General features: G+C 40.1%; 1 protein-coding gene across 1 annotated transcript in view; it reads right to left on the bottom strand.

The window, feature by feature from the left end:
• The window catches only part of PELI2 (pellino E3 ubiquitin protein ligase family member 2), a 202227-nt gene that overhangs the window by 24155 nt on the left and 159829 nt on the right, over positions 1 to 18243 (bottom strand). Inside the window, exon 3 of the mRNA XM_024760033.1 lies at positions 6786 to 6887. Within this exon, the coding sequence (XP_024615801.1) occupies positions 6786 to 6887 (102 nt within the window). The remainder of the gene's footprint in view (positions 1 to 6785; positions 6888 to 18243) is intronic.

Here is an 18243-nt window from a genome sequence, read left to right as displayed (position 1 = left end):
ATTTAATGGCAATACTTCCGGAAAAACCTGCCACCAGTTACTACCCTCTGCTTCCTTACACATCCCCGTGACCCATTCTGAAGCCACTCCAACTCTCAGCACGGCTCTACTGAAACCCCCGCATGCTGAGGTTTCCAGGGCTTACACGTCCTGGTATATCCGTACCTGGTACTAAGTTAATGAAACCTTTCCAGGCTAGTTGGCCAACAGCCCCTTTCCCTTCCCCTTGTGTTCTCTCCCCCAGATAACCTCACCAAATCCCATTTTAGCCCCAAAGCCCTGATCTCTCCGTGAGCTTCAGATTAGCACACCCAATCTCCACATGGATGTCTAATAAGCATCTCACATGTAACACGTTTCAAATGTTACACTGGATCCTCTTCAACCCCTAGGTTCCCTGTCAGTGACTGGCACCCAATTTGCTCAAGCTAAAAAATCAATACCCAAGAATCACCCTGGATTTTTTCTCCACACCCACATTTAACCTCATGTAAATTCTATCAACTCTTCCTCCAAAATGCATCTTCAGTCCTTGCGCATTTCCCCACCTTAGTTCTAGCTGCCCTCAGCTCTTACTTGGATTGCACTGCCTTAGACTCCAAACTGGTCTCCCTGTTTTCACACTTGCCTCCTACATTTTTCTCTAGACAGTAGTTGGAGATATCGTAACAAAATAATTTGGATTTTCTCTCTCCCTTGCTTAAATTCCTCCAACAAACTCCTAGAATAAAACCCAAAGTCTTTACTTGGCCTAAAGGCCCCTTACTCTCCCGGCCTCTGCCTGCCTCTCCGAGTTCATCTCACGTCACTTCCCTCTTCCTTCGCTCTGCTCCCGCCTTGGGGCCTTGGCACTGCTGCAGTGCTGGCTTATCTGTGGTCTCTTTGCCTCGTCTAGAATATATGCTCCATGAGAGGGGAGCTGTCTACCTCCGGTGACTAGATGAGCATCTGACACAGTAGGTGCTCAAGAAATGAAACTGATGAATGGAGGATTATGACAATGTGAGCCTGTGAGACACACACACACACACACACACACAAGTACAATGTTTTAGGAAATAATTATTAAAATATTCTTTAACATTTTTCTCAACTAAATAGATGCTAATGAAATGTCACCATCTAGAACTACTATAAACTAACTAAAAAACAAACAAACAAAAAAAAACCCAAACCAAAAAAACCAAAACATAAGGCATTGCAGCACTTAGGTCTGAAGCATATGAAACTGAGAAACCAGAGGCGGAAATGACCACTAACTCTGGTTTCAGGACCTGCTCAGTTTCCTTAACCCCCCCCAAGATCAGAATCGTCTTTGCCTTTGATTCCTTTTCTAAACTATATTCTTCTTTATATTTTACTTTCTCAATACCTATGCTCTTTTCTCTTTCCTTTATTTACCCCTATTCTAGAAAATAATTACTAAGATCTTATTCTGGCTATACTAACTCAGATTTTGTTAGTCTTAATCCATCTCATAAATTTAGACGCACTAGTACGTCCGAGTTCTGAGCCTATTATCTGATTCCACTGTGGGAAATGCAGCACAAGGCCCCGTTTTTGGTTCATTCTGATGTTCTGCTTTTAAATGCTCAATTAACCTACAAATCGTTTTAATGGGTAATGGCTAAAATGAACAGCCCTCAACACCAAGGTCCATACTTGAGAAATAAGAATGCTGCAGTGCTGTTGCTCAGTGATTTTTGTCAGTGGTAGGTTTTACACATGTAAACTTGTTAAAAGGAGGAAAACATTAAAATAAGCTTGATTTTTCAGGGCCTTCTAAGAGTTGCTTAATTCTACTCTGCTTAGAGTGATCTGACATTAATCCTCCAATATGTCCAGTTAGTCTGCAAAAGGAATCAGATTATTTTAGCAAAAATAACAAATGGGTTATGTTTTCTTCATATGTCTATAAATCCCTGTTGAATTATCGTGCCTTATTTAAAGTTACTGAGTAGGTACTATGTAGAGAATGGAGAACTCAGGAGACCTAAACCTTTAGTTCTGCCACGAATGCCATCTTTGCCCTTAGGTTAAGTTACCTTTTCTTTCAAAGACACAGATTTCTCAGTTATAAAATTAAGAGGTCAGTATAGTAAAAACTGGTATTTCTCGGTGTGGTCCATGAACCTCTGAGGGTCCTTGAGGCCTTTGTAAGGGGCCAGGTCCATGAAGCCATGGTCTCATAATGTGAACCACAATAGTATGGTTTCATAATAAATATGAAGATGCTGACATTTGCTCTGACGATGATAAAACAATGATGTGCTTTAGCGGGAATCAAAGCAGTGGCACCAAACTATACTGATGGTCACCGTGTTCCTCACTGCCATGCATTTGCAGTTAAAAAAAAAAATGCTGATTTCATAGGGGGTAAGGGTGGGGGAGGGATATGTATGCTTTGATGAAGCAGTAAAAAATTATTAATTTTATTAAATCTTGAGTCTTTTAATATTCTGTGTGATGAAATGGGAGGTATGCATAAAGCATTTAGAAGTTCAAATCAGTATGGAGCTTCCTCAAAAAAAATAATTAAAAATAAAACTACCATGTCACCCAGCAAACCTACTTCAGGGTATTTATCCAAAAGAACTGAAATCAAGATCTCGAAGCAGTATCTGCTGCCCATGTTCATTGCAGCGTTATTCACAATAGCCAAGATATGGAAGCAACCGAGGTGTCTATTGACGGGTGAGTGGAGAAAGAGAAAGCGGCATATGCATACAATGGAATACTCTTCAGCCTTAAAAAGAAGGAAATCCTGTCACATGCGATAATACGGATGGATTTAGAGGACATTATGCTAGGTGAAATAAGGCAATCACAGAAGGCCGAATCCAACTACATGAGGTATCTAAAATAGTCAAACTCACAGAAACAGAGTGTAGAATGGTGGTTGCCAGGGGCTGCGGGGACAGGGAACTGGGAGATGTTGTTCAATAGGCATAAAGTTTCAGTTACACAAGATATTCGGGTAAGTTCTAGAGATGTCTTGTACAACAGTTAAAATAGTTAAATACTGTATCATGCACTTAAGAATTTGTCAAGAGGATAGATCTCATGTTACGTGTTCTTACCGCAATAATTGGGGGAAAAAAAAGAACTAACAGGAAGCTGAAAAAATCCAGCTAAATCTTTAATTCATTCTGCATTAGGTGAGAAGGAAGAGAGCGAACAATTTGAGTAGAATGTGACTGCATAATAGTGAAGAACACACCATTTCTGTCACAACATGTCACTGAAGAATAGCAATGAAACAAACGTGCAACCACAGTAACTTGTTGATTTTAAGTGGTAAAAAAATGTCCTACCAACAACTGTAAAATTTTTCTGGATTTATGTTTTTAGTACTGAGAATCTTCTACCTATGTAACACATTAGTAAAAAATCTTATATATTCAAGATGTATAACTTTGGAAAGTATTAAAGAAAGAAATTATTACAGAGTTCCATAAAAATATCAACAAGGAAGCATATGCAGATGTTTATCTAGGGAGAGCTTTTTCTTTGGGAGAATGAGAAGGAAAAAAACATTTAGAATATTATATAAAATGGAATGGCAAGAAGAGTAAAACCACTGTGAATAATGTGTCTAAATACCACACGTTACTTTTGATGTACTGGCACTTAAGTAACTATGCCTGTATCTCTGACTGCGACTCACCTTACCCATCTATGGATCCATCTATGTATCTATATAGGATTGTTCAGGTTTTTTAAATAGCTAACACATTCACAAGGTTCAAAGATAAAAAAGCATGGAATACCTCCCTGGATACCACCCTGCCCAGTTCTCTTCCCCACAAAAACCACTGCTCTATTAGTAACGTCTTGTTTATCCTTTTGGAGACGTTTCAAGCATATAAGCATATCTAAATCATTTAACTGTACTAATTTGCTATCTAATAATTAATATGCTATTTAATATGTTTAATAACATTAATTTATTAACATTAAGTAACCTTAGTTGAATATAATACTATCAAAGCCTCAATATATTTAATCATTAATTTTAATTCATTAAATATGTTTGGAGCTCTTTTTGTGACTGTATGAGGCTGTGTGAGCTTTTCCTAGTTCTGCTGTACAGCCCTGGAGGCCTCCACTGCATGGCTGTACCTGAGTTTACTTAACTGGTCCTCTACTAAAGGACACTTAGGTTGTTTGCAATCTTATACCATTAAACCACGCTGCAAGCAATAAGTTGGTAAAAATGTCATTTTGGATGTATGCAGGGGTATCTCGGGGGTAAATCTCTAGAAAGAGGAGAGCTTTAGAAAGAAAAGCTGAGTCAGAGTGCAAGCACTGTGTATTTTTCATAGGTATTTCCAAGTCACTGCCCCATAGAGGTCAGACTAATTTATAGGATGTAGGAGAGCATCTGCTTCCCCACACCTCTGACAAAACCTTTTGGATTTTTGCCAATCTGGTAAGTGAAAAATGGTACCTCTGTGTGATCTGAATTCACATTTCTGTTTTTATAAGCGAGGCTGAGCAGGTTTTCTTATTTTTCAGAACTATTTATTGCCCCCCCCCCCGCCGCCTTTTTCTGCCCCCACCACATGGCTGGCGGGATCTTATTTCCCCTACCAGGGATTGAACCTGGGCCCCAGCAGTGAAAGCGCCAAGTCCTAACCACTGGATCGCCAGGGAGTTCCCTATTTCCCCTTTTTGATGTATCTACGATACTTTTTTGACATTTGTTTCAACATCATGTATTTAATAATTTAACTCTCCATATAGAAATGCAAAGCCTCCTGGTTGAATCTGTGTTTGCTTTTTCCCTTTATTAGCCTTAATTTTAATTTCCTGTTGTTTTAAAGTACCAAATCTTGAACAGACTCACAGACATAGAAGACAAACTTGTTACCAAAGGGGAAAGCAGGGGGAGGGATAAAATACGAGTTTGGAATTAATATATATACGCTACTATATATAAAACAGATAACCAACAAAGACCTACTGTATAGCACAGGGAACTATACTCAATACCTTGTAATAACTTATAATGGAAAAGAATCTGAAAAAAGAATATATTTCTGTGTGTATATACATGTATAACTGAATCACTCTGCTGTATACCTGAACCTAACACAACATTGTAAATCAACTATACTTCAATTAAAAAAAAAAGTACCAAATCTTGGATATATTATTAATCCTTTTTAAATTAATTGATTTTTTTCCCCTTTATTATTTCCTTCCTTCTGCATTCTTTTGATGTGTTTCTGGACTTTCAATTATATACCACTAAAACTATTCTTGAACCTGTCCTTTCTTTTTTTAAAATTTTTATTGGAGTACAGTTTATTTCTATAGGACATTCCATCTGAAAGCAGCAGAATACACTTTCTTCTCAAGTGCACATGGACATTCTCCAGGATAGATCACATCTTGGGTCACAAATCAAGCCTCAGTAAATTTAAGAAAATTGAAATCGTATCAGGCATCTTTTCTAATCACAACACTATGAGATTAGAAATCAATTACAGGAAAAAAAACTGTAAAAAACACTAACACATGGAGGCTAAACAACATGTTACTAAACAGCCAATGGATAAATGAAGAAATCGAAGAGGAAATTAAAAAAAAATACCTAAAGACAAATGACAACGAAAACACAACAATCTAAAACCTATGGGATGCAGCAAAAGCAGTTCTAAGAGGGAAGTTTACAGCAATACTATCTTACCTCAGGAAACAAGAAAAATCTCAAATAAACAACCTGACCTTACACCTAAAGCAACTAGAGAACAAACAAAACCTAAAGTTAGTAGAAGGAAAGAAATCATAAAGATCAGAGCAGAAATAAATGAAATAGAAACAAAGAAAACAATAGCAAAGATCAATGAAACTAAAAGGTGGTTCTTTGAGAAGATAAACAAAATTGATAAGCCTTTAGCCAGACTCATCAAGAAAAAAAGGGAGAGGGCTCAAATCAGTAAAATTAGAAATGAAGAAGAAGTTAAAACGGACACCACAGAAATACAGAGGATCGTAAAAGACTACTACAAGCAACTCTATGCCAATAAAATGGACAACCTGGAAGAAATGGACAAATTCTTAGAAAGGTACAACCTTCGAAGACTGATCCAGGAAGAAACAGAAAGTATGAACAGACTAAACACAAGTACTGAAATTGAAACTGATTAAAAAACTCCCAACAAACAAAAGTCCAGGACCAGATGGCTTCACAGGGGAAATCTATCAAACGTTTAGAGAAGAGTTAACACCTATCCTTCTCAAACTGTCCTCTCCTTTCTTACTGTCATTTTTTAAAAGGAACTTTTTCTGATCAATGTTTAGTTCCTTGAGTTTCTTCCTTCCTTCCAAATAATAAAAGCACTTAAAGGTTTTTACATTTTCTTCCGAATACAACATCAGTCACATCTCATGAATTATGCTATTAAATGTTTCCACAGTTATTTTTTAAAAGGCCTATAATTGTAGTTTTGATGTCCTCTTTGGTTCAAGTGTTATTTAGGAAGTATTTTGAACATGTTAACTTTTAAAAGTAGCTGGCTCTAAAAATGTTTGCTCTTGTTTTTAGAGTCTCTTTTTTTATTGCACTGAGATCTTTATAATTTCTTTCTGCATTTTTAGAATTAAGTGTTTTCTTAGTCTTTTGAAAACCAAATAGGAACAATTTAAATATTATCCTCACCTTTTTCCCCTTGGACATCACCAAACACTACTGTGCTAGAAGTTCTGACTACATAGCAAAATAGAGAATCGAAGGAGAAATGTGCTAAAAATTTCCATGGAAAAAAGAAAGATGTTACCTGAAACATATCCGTATCTTTATCATGTGTGTACTCGACCACCACAGTCTGATTCCTTGACAGAGTGTACGATATGCTGTGTTGACCTTTGCAGCTGATAGCCTAATAATGAAATAAAAAATAGAAAAATTTGTTAGAATTTCATTTCAACAACTTACCACAATTCTGTTTGTAGTTAAGAGACATCACTCTACCAGCAAAACCCCAACACAAGCCAGCATTTTCCTAATGGTCAGAGCCTGTCCCTGCTGTGCCCTGAATTACAGAGGAGCCAGCAGTCATAATACTGGGTTTATCAAATATTCATCCTTAATATGAACAATATTTTACTTAAGCCAAATCAAAGTTAACTCACTAGTTTCCAAGACCTGATTTAATCATAGTCCTAGAAAAACATACACTTTCTCCGTGTTACCTTAACTCAGTGACAGAATTTTCAGACTAATATGATTTAAAATTTCTTAATTTATTTCACATTGAAACGGATAAGTCAGGAACATTTTGTAATAGTATTTTTCCTACGTGATGGAGATTATGAGAGTAAACGAATCATTGAAAAAAAGTAAAATTCTATAAAAACTTCCATATAATAATGCACTATTTTAGCCAATGATAATCATACTTATACTCTGTTCTACATCTTATTGAAAACTTGTATAAGCACTTGTTTAACCCAGATATTGAGTTAATAAATAAGGTAGCTAAGTTAGTTTTATCGCCTCTATTTTTAGACTAGACTAAAGCTAACAGTCTTTTTCAAAGAATCCAGAAACCAATAAGTTGATGATGTTCTTATTTCCTCCATAGTGATATCTTTCAACCCATTTTACGTTGTGGTCACATACTTTAAAATTTCCAAACTAACAAAGAAGTTTATTTAAATTATACTCCAGATTATTTCAATTACCCTGTCCGTTCAACTTTAACCTATCTTCATTTCCATTCTTTTACATTAAGTATAATAAATAAAACTTTAATAAGCCTATCTATTAAACATTTATTGAACATCACACTGTATGAAGACCAAGAAAGACTAAGACAGCATTTGGAAGTAGCTGGACATACATACAGCACCTAATGAAAATGTACTCTGAACATTTATATTTGACTAATATAATTGCTTAGAGTAATAAAGAGTACAACATTCCAAATCAACTTTGAAGTTAGCCTGGTTAATCTCAGGGTTCTTCAATCATCTGCCCTCAGGAACTTCATGGCTGAAATGATGCTTTATTGTACATGCTTCATTAAGATAATGCAAGTATTAGAAATGATAATTATTTATACATTTAATATGATTAGGAAGCTAAAAAAAATACTTCTTAGACTACTCAACTCCAGTAACAAATATAATCTGAAGTTTTCATTGGTCTGAGTCACATCAATTCAGTGGTACTGATATAAGTGACATTTTTTGAAAGTCAAATTAATAAAGAATTATTTCCAGTTTAAGGTAAGTGGATGCTTGTTTATCTTCATAGTTAAGTAAAAAAACCCACTTAAAAACAATTTTATTAAACTCAAACTTACAAAACTGATAACTAGGGGGGTGATTATTTGTATAATAACTTATTTTACAGTTCCTTAAAAAGTATCTGTTGCACTTAAGAGTTTTCCATTTACAAGTGCACCAACTCAAACACAACTTTCTCGGCACACACGCTACACAAAATAAGAATGTCTGTAGTTTGCCAATTATCTGCAAAAGAAGGAGTTAACAAGTGTCGGAACAGAACACCTTTAAAAAAGTTAGACATTTTTGTACGATGGTACCCTCTTGAGTACTGTGTTTCTCAAACTTCCACCAAGGTTGCCTTAAATGGAAGAGAGTTATGTGAGCCCCTAGACATGTCTGGGAGAGCAATCTAGAAGTGAAACTTCTCACGCTTGAAACATCTTACCTTGAAATTAGTCTAAATTTTGTATTCTACTCCTTAACATGCCTGCAGTTTTAACATTTAAACATTTTCAATATTTAAACAAGTTTGCTGGGAAATCAATGCCCCAGGAAGATCTGCTGTGCTCACTCCACGACCTAGTGCAGCTTCCATGCCACTCTGGGAAGCCCCAGAAATATGCATTTTACAGGCCCTAAGGTGCCCAATTCTTCTAGAGTGTTTTATTCTAAAACTACTCTTGTGGCCCAGACTATCATAAGCATGAATAAGACTATTTATAGGGAGAGCGAGCCCAGTGCCACACCTGGGAACCACCCAGAGCCAAGGGAGCACAAAGACCTTGGCCAGCCCCTGCCCGGCCGCCCTCAACAGGGAAGAAAGCGTGGGGACCCCGAGGCCTTGAACGCCGGATCCAGGTGACCTTGAATGTTGAGCCCATTTAAAGACAAATTACAATTTCAAGCTTCCGCCAGTTTTTGAAACGTGGTTTAAACGTGGATCAGCAGGGTTAGGAAAGGTGAACCCTTTGAAGGATAAGAAAACACATTTTCTGAGACTTTTTGAATAGGAACATCTTAACTGTGCGCTACATTTTAGAAACCTCTGGATTTGGGGAAGATGGAGAAGTGGGAACAGAGACCCTACAGGGAGAAACAAGTCCCAGAAGGTGGAGGGGGCTCTGAGCAGCAGGTGATGAACTCCCCTGTGGCAGGATGGCTGAGGAACTTCAGAATCGGTGTGACCCACCGAAGTCACTTCCAGTCCGGCGGTGGTCTCCCTCTGTGAGTGCTAAGCTGGGAGGGGAGGCCCTCCTGCAAAGAGGCCAACAGTCTGCACCCACAGTGGGGAGAAGCATGGAGATGAGCTGGCCCCAGAAGACTGGGATTTAAGCCAGGACTGGGGTTTAGAGCAAAAGGGGGCAGTTGAAACCCAGGCCACCTCTGGGCTCCTCAGAAATAAATGGAGAGGCACCCACTTCCCTTTGATGCCATGAATTAGGGCTCACATGATCTTGTTTGTGCATTAAAGTCTACAGTGGGGCCAGATTTGGGGGATTTGGAGGAAGGTAAGAGGAGAGTTTAAGCTTGACCTCAATTTTTGCTTTCCATCTGGCAAGTATATGAGGCATTAAGCTTCTTTGGGGTTAGAAGTATCAATTTTTCAGCAATAATTTTAATATTTAAAATATGGTTCTTGGAAATACAGCTTCTAGTAAATTACAGATGCACTGACTTGAGTCGATCATTTCAGGTTATTTTGGAAATAAACATCTCCCCAAGGCACCAAGTTGCTTTGAAACCTATTTCTGAAATATCATAAAGGAGAGTAGGTAAGGCCTTCTCTTGGCACTCACTGGAGTTCAGTACCAACACAACTACTGTAACGTAGTGAGATTTCACTACACTAGTTCAAATATGGAGACCGAGCGCTTTAAAATGGTAAGGAGAGCTAGCCCAACCAACTTGCCTAGCAGACAATACTGATTGGCCATATTTGCTTTCCTACTGTGATGAGAAGCCAGGGTTGCTGACTCCCTCTTATGTCGCTACCATGCTCAAAGGCAGGTCAGGTCTTCGGTGGTCTCCACCCCCGGCAGTGAGGGCGTGGCAGGCTTTCAAGGAAAGTCAGATGAGTGAATGGACTGCAACGGATTCAAGATGAGACTTGGAGCTTCTTTCCTCGGGTCTTCTCAACCTCTCCCTTACCTTTCACCAGCAACGGTACCAACACTGACACCCTCAGCTCAAATTTATTACGTGTGAATGTTATGGGGTTAAAAATATCACGATTGGACAATTACAAATTAGACACAATTACAGATCCAGAGAAGGAAAGATTCCAACTTTATCCGGTTTAGGAAGTTCAGCACTGCCCCACCCAGGTGCCCAAACCAAGGCCCTTTCTGAGCCAGGACACTGTCTTCCCAGTTGAAGATGCTTTCTTAGGGTTACTCTACTTGTGCCACAGGCGCGGCTCAGCTGAGCCATTCTCTGTCATTCAGGGGAACAGCTAGAACTGGTTGTCCTTGTTCAACTTCAACTAACTGACAGTCCTCCGAGCCTCCAGACTTTAAAACAAACATGGTTCACAAGGTCTGCAGAATTTCCTTCCTCTTATAAACCCCTATGTACATACATAAGGCACTTAAAAAGATATATAATACGTAATGATACCAGAAAGGCAATCCTGCAAGATGCATAATGAGATAGGTACATGTATTCATGGAAGTCAAAGAGCTTTCAATCAATTTTTAAAAGTATAAGTAAAATACTCTAAGCTTTTATTAAGAAGCTGTGGGGTTAGTGTTCAATCACAGAGTAAAAAAGGGAGAAAGGCCGATCAGAAAGTAACTGGCTTCTAGAAAATACTAACTTACTACAGTTATGAGTTAGCTCATTTAATTCAAGCTCCGTAAGGCTGCTAAGTGAGCCTTTATCAACTGTGTAGGGAGAGAAAATGGAATTCATCACCAAGGCAGACATCGTTGGTTGCCTACCTAACGCCCTTCACCCTGCTAGCTGAGCTGGCTGCCCATGACAATGCCTGGAAACGAAAAGAGCAGCTCTCCCAGCCTCCTCTGAAGTGAGCATGTGGAAAGGTGACCCAATCCTGACCGGCGGGACTTTGGAGAGATCTGGTGTGGCGCTCCTGGAATGGGAGACATCAAGAAAGATACTTTCCTTTCTCTGTTAATAGAAGAAATGAATGATGATTAAGGGGTATCTGGAGCTGAGGTGGCCATCAGGCAACAGTAAAGGAAGGTCAAAAGACTCTCAGAGAAGCAAACTGGGCCCCAGCATCTTTGAGCTGAACCAAATCGGAAACTGTCTGCCCCTGACTACTTCTGTGAGAAAAATGAGGGGTTTTAGGGTGCTTTGGGTTGGGTATTTTGCTACTTGCAGTGTAAAGCATCATTACATTGTTCAGTCCAAACTTTTTCTCCTCCTGGGTTTCCTCTTTTAGTCAATAGTGTAACCATATTCCAATCACTCATACTTAAAACCTCCGTGTCATCTCTCAGCCCTCTCTTGCCACTGTTGTCCAGATACAGTTAATCATTACCGTCATACTTAAAATCTAATCACGAGTCAAAGCCAAGCTCACTGATTTTACTGCCTTAAGGCACAAATCAAAGACAAAGTAGAATAAACAATGTGCAACATTTCACTTTTTCTCCTCAAATACAAAGTAGTAGTTGGGCAACCAGTAATTACAAAGCTGATTTATTCCCCAAAGGAGTTTTACAACCAGCTCCTTTATAGCCCATAAATTTCTACTTTGGAGATTATTAGGTGTAATCTAATTCATCTTCCCTTGACCCTGGGAAGGGTCAGAAGTGACAGACGGGACTTGGAGGCTTGCAGCTTCCCCTTGCTGCCCTCAAACACTTGCTCTTGGAGTTCTGAGCCGCCATATAAGACACCTAACTACTTGGAAGCCACCACACTACGAGAAGCCCAAGCTACGAGAAGGGCCTTAGAGACTGAAATGCCATGTGGGGAGAGGGAGGCCACGGAGAAGCAAGACCCAGACATGTGAGTGAAGGAGCCACCTTGGAAATGGACCCTCCAGTGCCAGTTGCCCCAGCATTTGCCACGTGGATCAGAGACACTGCCATGGGAGCTCTTCCCCAATTCCTGACCCACAAAATGATCAACAAAATCAAATGTTTTTTGCTAAGCCACTAAGTGTTGCAGTAGTTAGCTACACAACTAAAGACAACTGGACAATCAGTTTTCAAGGCCTATTGGTGCCAGAGCATCTTTTCTGTCTTATGTGACTTATCACGTAAGTCATCACGGTGATTTGTGTGTTCACCTTACCTATGCCCCAGGGCACGGTACAGGTATAGGTAGCATGGTGCCTTTACAGAGAGCAGGGGTTGTGTTTCTGATGGCACTTTCATGAGGTCCTGAATGCATATTAAGAGGCTGTCTGTGGTTAGAGCAAGTATATATTGTTACTATGATAATCTTCAGTTGTCGGATGACTGAGAAGAAAATTTTGTATTAGTATTTAAAATTAATATTTATAGATCAATATATAAAAGGCATCTGTAAAGCATTCAAAGCCTTTCAGAGAAGACAAAGCATATCACATGGACAATTTTTAGTCCTTACCCATTTGGAGCAGGAATAGAAGAGATACTAGGAAGACAGGAGAAGAAAACAACCAGATGTGTTGGAAGCTATGATGTAAAACTTTGACAAACCACACACAGCATGTACGTTAATGGGGCATGCCTTACTAAACGAGAGCCAGCCTCATTTAAGGGGATGTAATATGTGTGTGTGTGAATCTGAGTTTCCAATGAAATGAAATTCCTTTTCTCCAAATCCACACCACATTTTCTATTACTATATCTTAGAACCAAATTACTCAAGAGTTTGACGATCGCCCTTGCCTAGCTGTCCATGATGCTGACTGTTACAGAACCACAGTTACTGTTCCTGTACCACACAGCACTGGACTAAATCTAATGAATGTGTTTTTGCAAACAGCAGCACCCTCTGTAGTTTCTCTCCTTGGGAGTAGATGGAATTAATGTTTTTTTTGCCTCTCAAAAGAGAGTGCCAGGGCTTCCCTGGTGGCGCAGTGGTTGAGAGTCCGCCTGCCGATGCAGGGGACACGGGTTCGTGCCCCGGTCCGGGAAGATCCCACATGCCGCGGAGCGGCTGGGCCCGTGAGCCATGGCCGCTGAGCCTGTGCTCCGCAACGGGAGAGGCCACGGCAGCGAGAGGCCCGCGTACCGAAAAAAAAAAAAAAAACCAAAAAAACTGAGTGCCAGACATCTGGCACTCTTACATGCTTGTTCAAGGAAACTTTTCCAGATAAATCTCAAGTTTTCACAGAGCTGCTCTGAAGAGTTTTGCATCATGTGTCTGAATATGGTGGCCTTCTCGGATGCTGCTCACCGCACCGCATCTTTCAGTTTCCAAGGAAACATCTCAGGAAGAAGTCAAAGATGCTCTCACAGCCCATCAGATAGGGACAATCCTAGGAAAAGTCCTGCACAGTCTACTCATGGAGCCAGAGACCCCTTTGTCTTTTGGGTTCCACCAAGAAACATAATATGAGCTTGTGTTCTGAATAGCCTTCTAAACGATGTCCATAACTCGGCACTCTTTAATAAGGCACAGTAGATAAGGTACAGGCTCCCCAGCCAATTATTCTGCATGTTTTAGGCAAGTTTATTTTCAGCCACTTTAACTGTTAATTCTAATTTGTAAGTTAATATTTCAGCCCATCGTACAACTTAAATAAATAAATATGCAAAACTATTACCACAGAAAGGACCTGATAAAATGGAAAACAACTACATTGATCTCTGGCAGCCATTCTGGTTATAAATACAAGCCTTCTATGACAGGGTGGATTGCTATAGGAACAACATTGTTAACTAGCATGGAAAAACTTAATAACGGAATCTGTTTTGGGATAGGACTGAAAAGGGCCAAGGAACGGAACCTTCTTCGTTCAAAAACACCTTCTGGTATTTATGTTTAGAGCAGAAATGTGCGCACTTATGAGCAGATAAATGGGTTTGCTGTGAATTCTGTAGCATATTGGAAATACCTGATGAATAATTTTACTACCCAGAGCCCCTTGTCCACTGTGGTGCTGGGGCAGTGTGGGTGGGGCTGGGAACTAGAGGGTATCAGCACATACGGGTGCTTGGCAGCTGCCCTGTGAGGTCTCTGGCGTTGCTTCGCCTTGCTGCAATATCCACTGACGATCCAGCACGTGTCTGGACATGGGGCAAAAGGGAATATTCACAACAGATGGTTTATCAATATGACTACCCAGTTTATCCTGCTGAGCTTCAAGTTTACAGGTACTCTAGCAAAGGAGAATAAGACCATGTGTGGACATCGCAGAGATCAATGGCCAGTGGATTCTGATGTTGAGAAAAACCACACACTGGACCCCGGGTTTGGATCCTAGTTCAGTCACTCACCCACTGTAACCACATGTCACTGGAGTCTTTGGTTATCACCTTTATAATTTATCAACAGAAGGATTCAATGTCAGTAGCACTGATTTCATTGTATGCAAAGCAGAGGGAACAATGTATAACACAGCATTGTCTCCCCTCAAGTATAAACCTGCACCTAAAGCACTGCTTCCTGACCCAAGGGGTTACCGTCACTTCCTTGTGGTCCGTAACACAGGCTTCAGAGATTACTATTCTGTTTAGCTTTAAATATATGTTAAATATTGAGTGTATTAATTAAAGATCATCCTGGTATGAAAAACATGTTTTTCCAGAACTAATGACTTTTATGTCAGGCTGACAAGTATAATTAGGCAATAAATCCTCAACCAGTCTGGTTCAGATTGCCACAAGGAAGATGAGATCTCTGCCATCCTTGTCAATTTAGGTATAAAATACATATGAGTGCTATTTCTAAAGAGAGGAGGTGGCTAAAGGAATTCATAATTTATTTTGCATAAACCTACTCTTTAAAATATTCTCTCTTTTCAAGGAGCCCTATTTCAAATGGGTGCCTGAATCATTAGAAAAATGGTTAGAAAAATGCTAACTTGGATTTCATCAAAATCAACGGTGTTTCGTACAATAAATAAATCAAAGTGGTAAGCCTATTTGTTAGAAGCAATGGCTTTGAACTTAGCAGTGGGCCACTCCCATGCCCGTCTGGGATCGGCTCACTGAGCTATTCGACAAACGTTGGCAGAGAACCTGGTGCATGCACAGTGCCGGGGCAGCCGCGGTCAATCAATCCAGCAAACAAAGATGCCAGAGAGGGTGAGAATGTTTGAGGAGAACGTGTTCCTATCTTGGAGTCACTCCTAATTACACTGAAGCTGGATTTGGTCGTTGGTACCAGTCACAAGAGATGACCTATATAGTCTGGAGAATGAGACACACCGAAGGCTTGCGGCTGGAGAGCTGGGCAGGAACATGTCCACAGGCCTTGCAGAAATCTGGCCCCAGGAATTCTTACCACTTTACACTGATGGAATGAAAAGCTCCTTGAGGGCAGGATCGCCTGTCTTTTTAAACCTGCCTTTGATTCAGGCAGTATATTGCATGGCTAACAGTACAGATCAGGCTGGATTCCCACTCCACTGATGACCAGCTGCGGGACTCTGGGGAAGTTACTTCAATGCTCTGTGCCTCAGTTTTGTCATCTTACGAGTGCTGGTCCTGGGTCCAGGAAGGTCAGTGCTGGCTGAGGACAAAGATGCTTATCTACTTCTATATCCACCCAGTTTATCACAAAGTGCTGAACAAGTGACAGGTTCAGATCCAAGTCTGTAGATTATGTCACTGTACTTTTTAAACCTAACCTAATGTGCAATCTCCTCTTTCCGTTATTTTGTCTCCTGTCTTTTGGAAAATAGGGATGATGTGCTGTTTTCCCACAGAGCAATGCTATGACTAGGACACACATCTAGACACACGAACAGGTTACGTTACCAATCACATGTGTGCACTGGTCACTATCAATGACGGTCTATTTCAAATGGTGACTCTGAAAGTGTGCCCTTTTCAAAGACATCTCCCCACAGTGACTGCATGGCAGCTCCCCCAAAGCAGGAGAGGACAAGGAAGGGGTACAGCCCTGTTAGTGCAAGGTAGGCACTCTGGCACTCCATCCATCTCAGTGCCCACACATGTCCAATGTCCGAAGTGGCGACTACCTTGGGGTCTAACCCTGTGGCAAGGACCACCGTGGTCACCTGGGGAAGGATGCGGGGTCACGCTCGTCTGGTAGGAGATAAAGAAACTGACCTCCAACAAATTCATTCATCAAAACAGCAATGCACTTGCTTTGGAACATTTTACGGTTCTAGATGTGAGCAAGAAGGGGCATAGGAAGAACGGAAGAAAGACGCAATGTATTTGTGAAACGCTAAGTATTGCAGTGAAAATTAAAACAAAGATGAGATTACCTCTTTGTTGTACACAAACAAGACTAGGGAAGAGAGAGAGAGAGGAACCTAATTGTGGTCTCCTGTAACAGGAGACTTTAAGAGGAGATACTTAGTCAGTCAATGGACAGTGCTTTAAGGGATGGGTGTGAATCTGTCTGCTGCAACATCTAACATTTACTTATCTGAATATTTAAGTATCTGCATACATATGATCTACTTGCCACAAGAGACAAAGCCAACTGAAAGAATGAACCCTAATAAATATGAATTATAAATGAAAATGAAGTATCTTACAAAATGACTATGTTGAAAAAGTAAAATCAGTTCAGTAATTCCATTTATATACTTTTATAAATAATATACTTTATATAAGTCATACATTTACTGGGTAAAAAAAAGTATATTTTGTTTCTAAAGAGCACTGGAGAGAAAATACATAGGTATCTACCGTGAACTATGTGTTACAGTGAGCCAACAGTAAATGCAAGCCTTAATTTGTTGCCATGAGCAGGCAAACTTCCAGATACTATAAACTGAATATGACATAAATCGATTTTATACCAAGATATCCAAAGACCCGCCATATAATTATTTTAATATGTGGGCCAGTTTATCAGCTGTCAAAACGATCCCTTGAGTAGTGAAGAATAAAAAGACTAAAATTTACCCTGGTTCAAAATAAAACGAAATACAAAACCCTACTGATTACCTATAGTGAAAAAAGCAAAAGCTCTCATTTAAAAGACGTTAAAAAGAAAAAAAAAAACGGGAAGGGGAGAGGCTCAATTTTTCCCCTCATTTTACTTGGATTTTTATTTTTTGCAGTACGCGGGCCTTTCACTGTTGTGGCCTCTCCCGTTGCGGAGCACAGGCTCCGGACGCGCAGGCTCAGCGGCCATGGCTCACGGGCCCAGCCGCTCCGCGGCACGTGGGATCTTCCCGGACCGGGGCACGAACCCGTGTCCCCTGCCTCGGCCGGCGAACTCTCAACCACTGCGCCACCAGGGAAGCCCCGGATTTTTATTTTTAAGGCTTGGCCTTGATTTAAAATTTGCCCGTCTGTTGCAGGATCTCATTTTTGTTATGGAGTAAAACCAATTGGATAAGGCCACGTCGTAGTTATGTAGAGACATGGAGATATTTACTCTCAAAAGACAACATTTATCTTGGCAGTTGGCATTTTCAAGATGTTAGGCCGGCTAGAATCATGCAGGTTCCAATCCTAATATACAAAACTTTGAGTAAGACAATGGCTGAAGTACAAGGAAAAACATGTATGTGCCTAACATGTGTGCCTGCCCCTGCTCCCCCAAGCATTCATACGCGCTTTTGGAAGAAGTTTGGATATACATTTGAATGTTCCTCCTCAAGCCTCATTCAACTGAACTTCTTAAAAGGGCCCTTGTTATCTGTGTCCTTGGGTCGTATTCTGAAACTGTTTCTTAACCTGCAAAGTGAAACACTTGCCTTGAAGAGCTGTTGAAAAGACTCAGATGATGTTTGTAAAGGACCCAGAGTCCAGTGCCCAGCACATAATAATTACTATTACAGCCAGCTATTTTTATGACTAAAACATAATCTCTATCAGATAATTTAATACTTAATTTTACAGAGGCCTCCAGATTCTTGATTGCTTTGGAAGGCAGAGAATATTGTTA

The sequence above is a fragment of the Neophocaena asiaeorientalis genome, unplaced genomic scaffold, assembly GCF_003031525.2.
Source record: "Neophocaena asiaeorientalis asiaeorientalis breed wild unplaced genomic scaffold, Neophocaena_asiaeorientalis_V1.1 scaffold768, whole genome shotgun sequence".
NCBI lineage: Eukaryota > Metazoa > Chordata > Mammalia > Artiodactyla > Phocoenidae > Neophocaena > Neophocaena asiaeorientalis.
The sequence above is the reverse complement of the archived record's forward strand: the minus strand, read 5'-3'. Positions and strand labels throughout refer to the sequence as shown.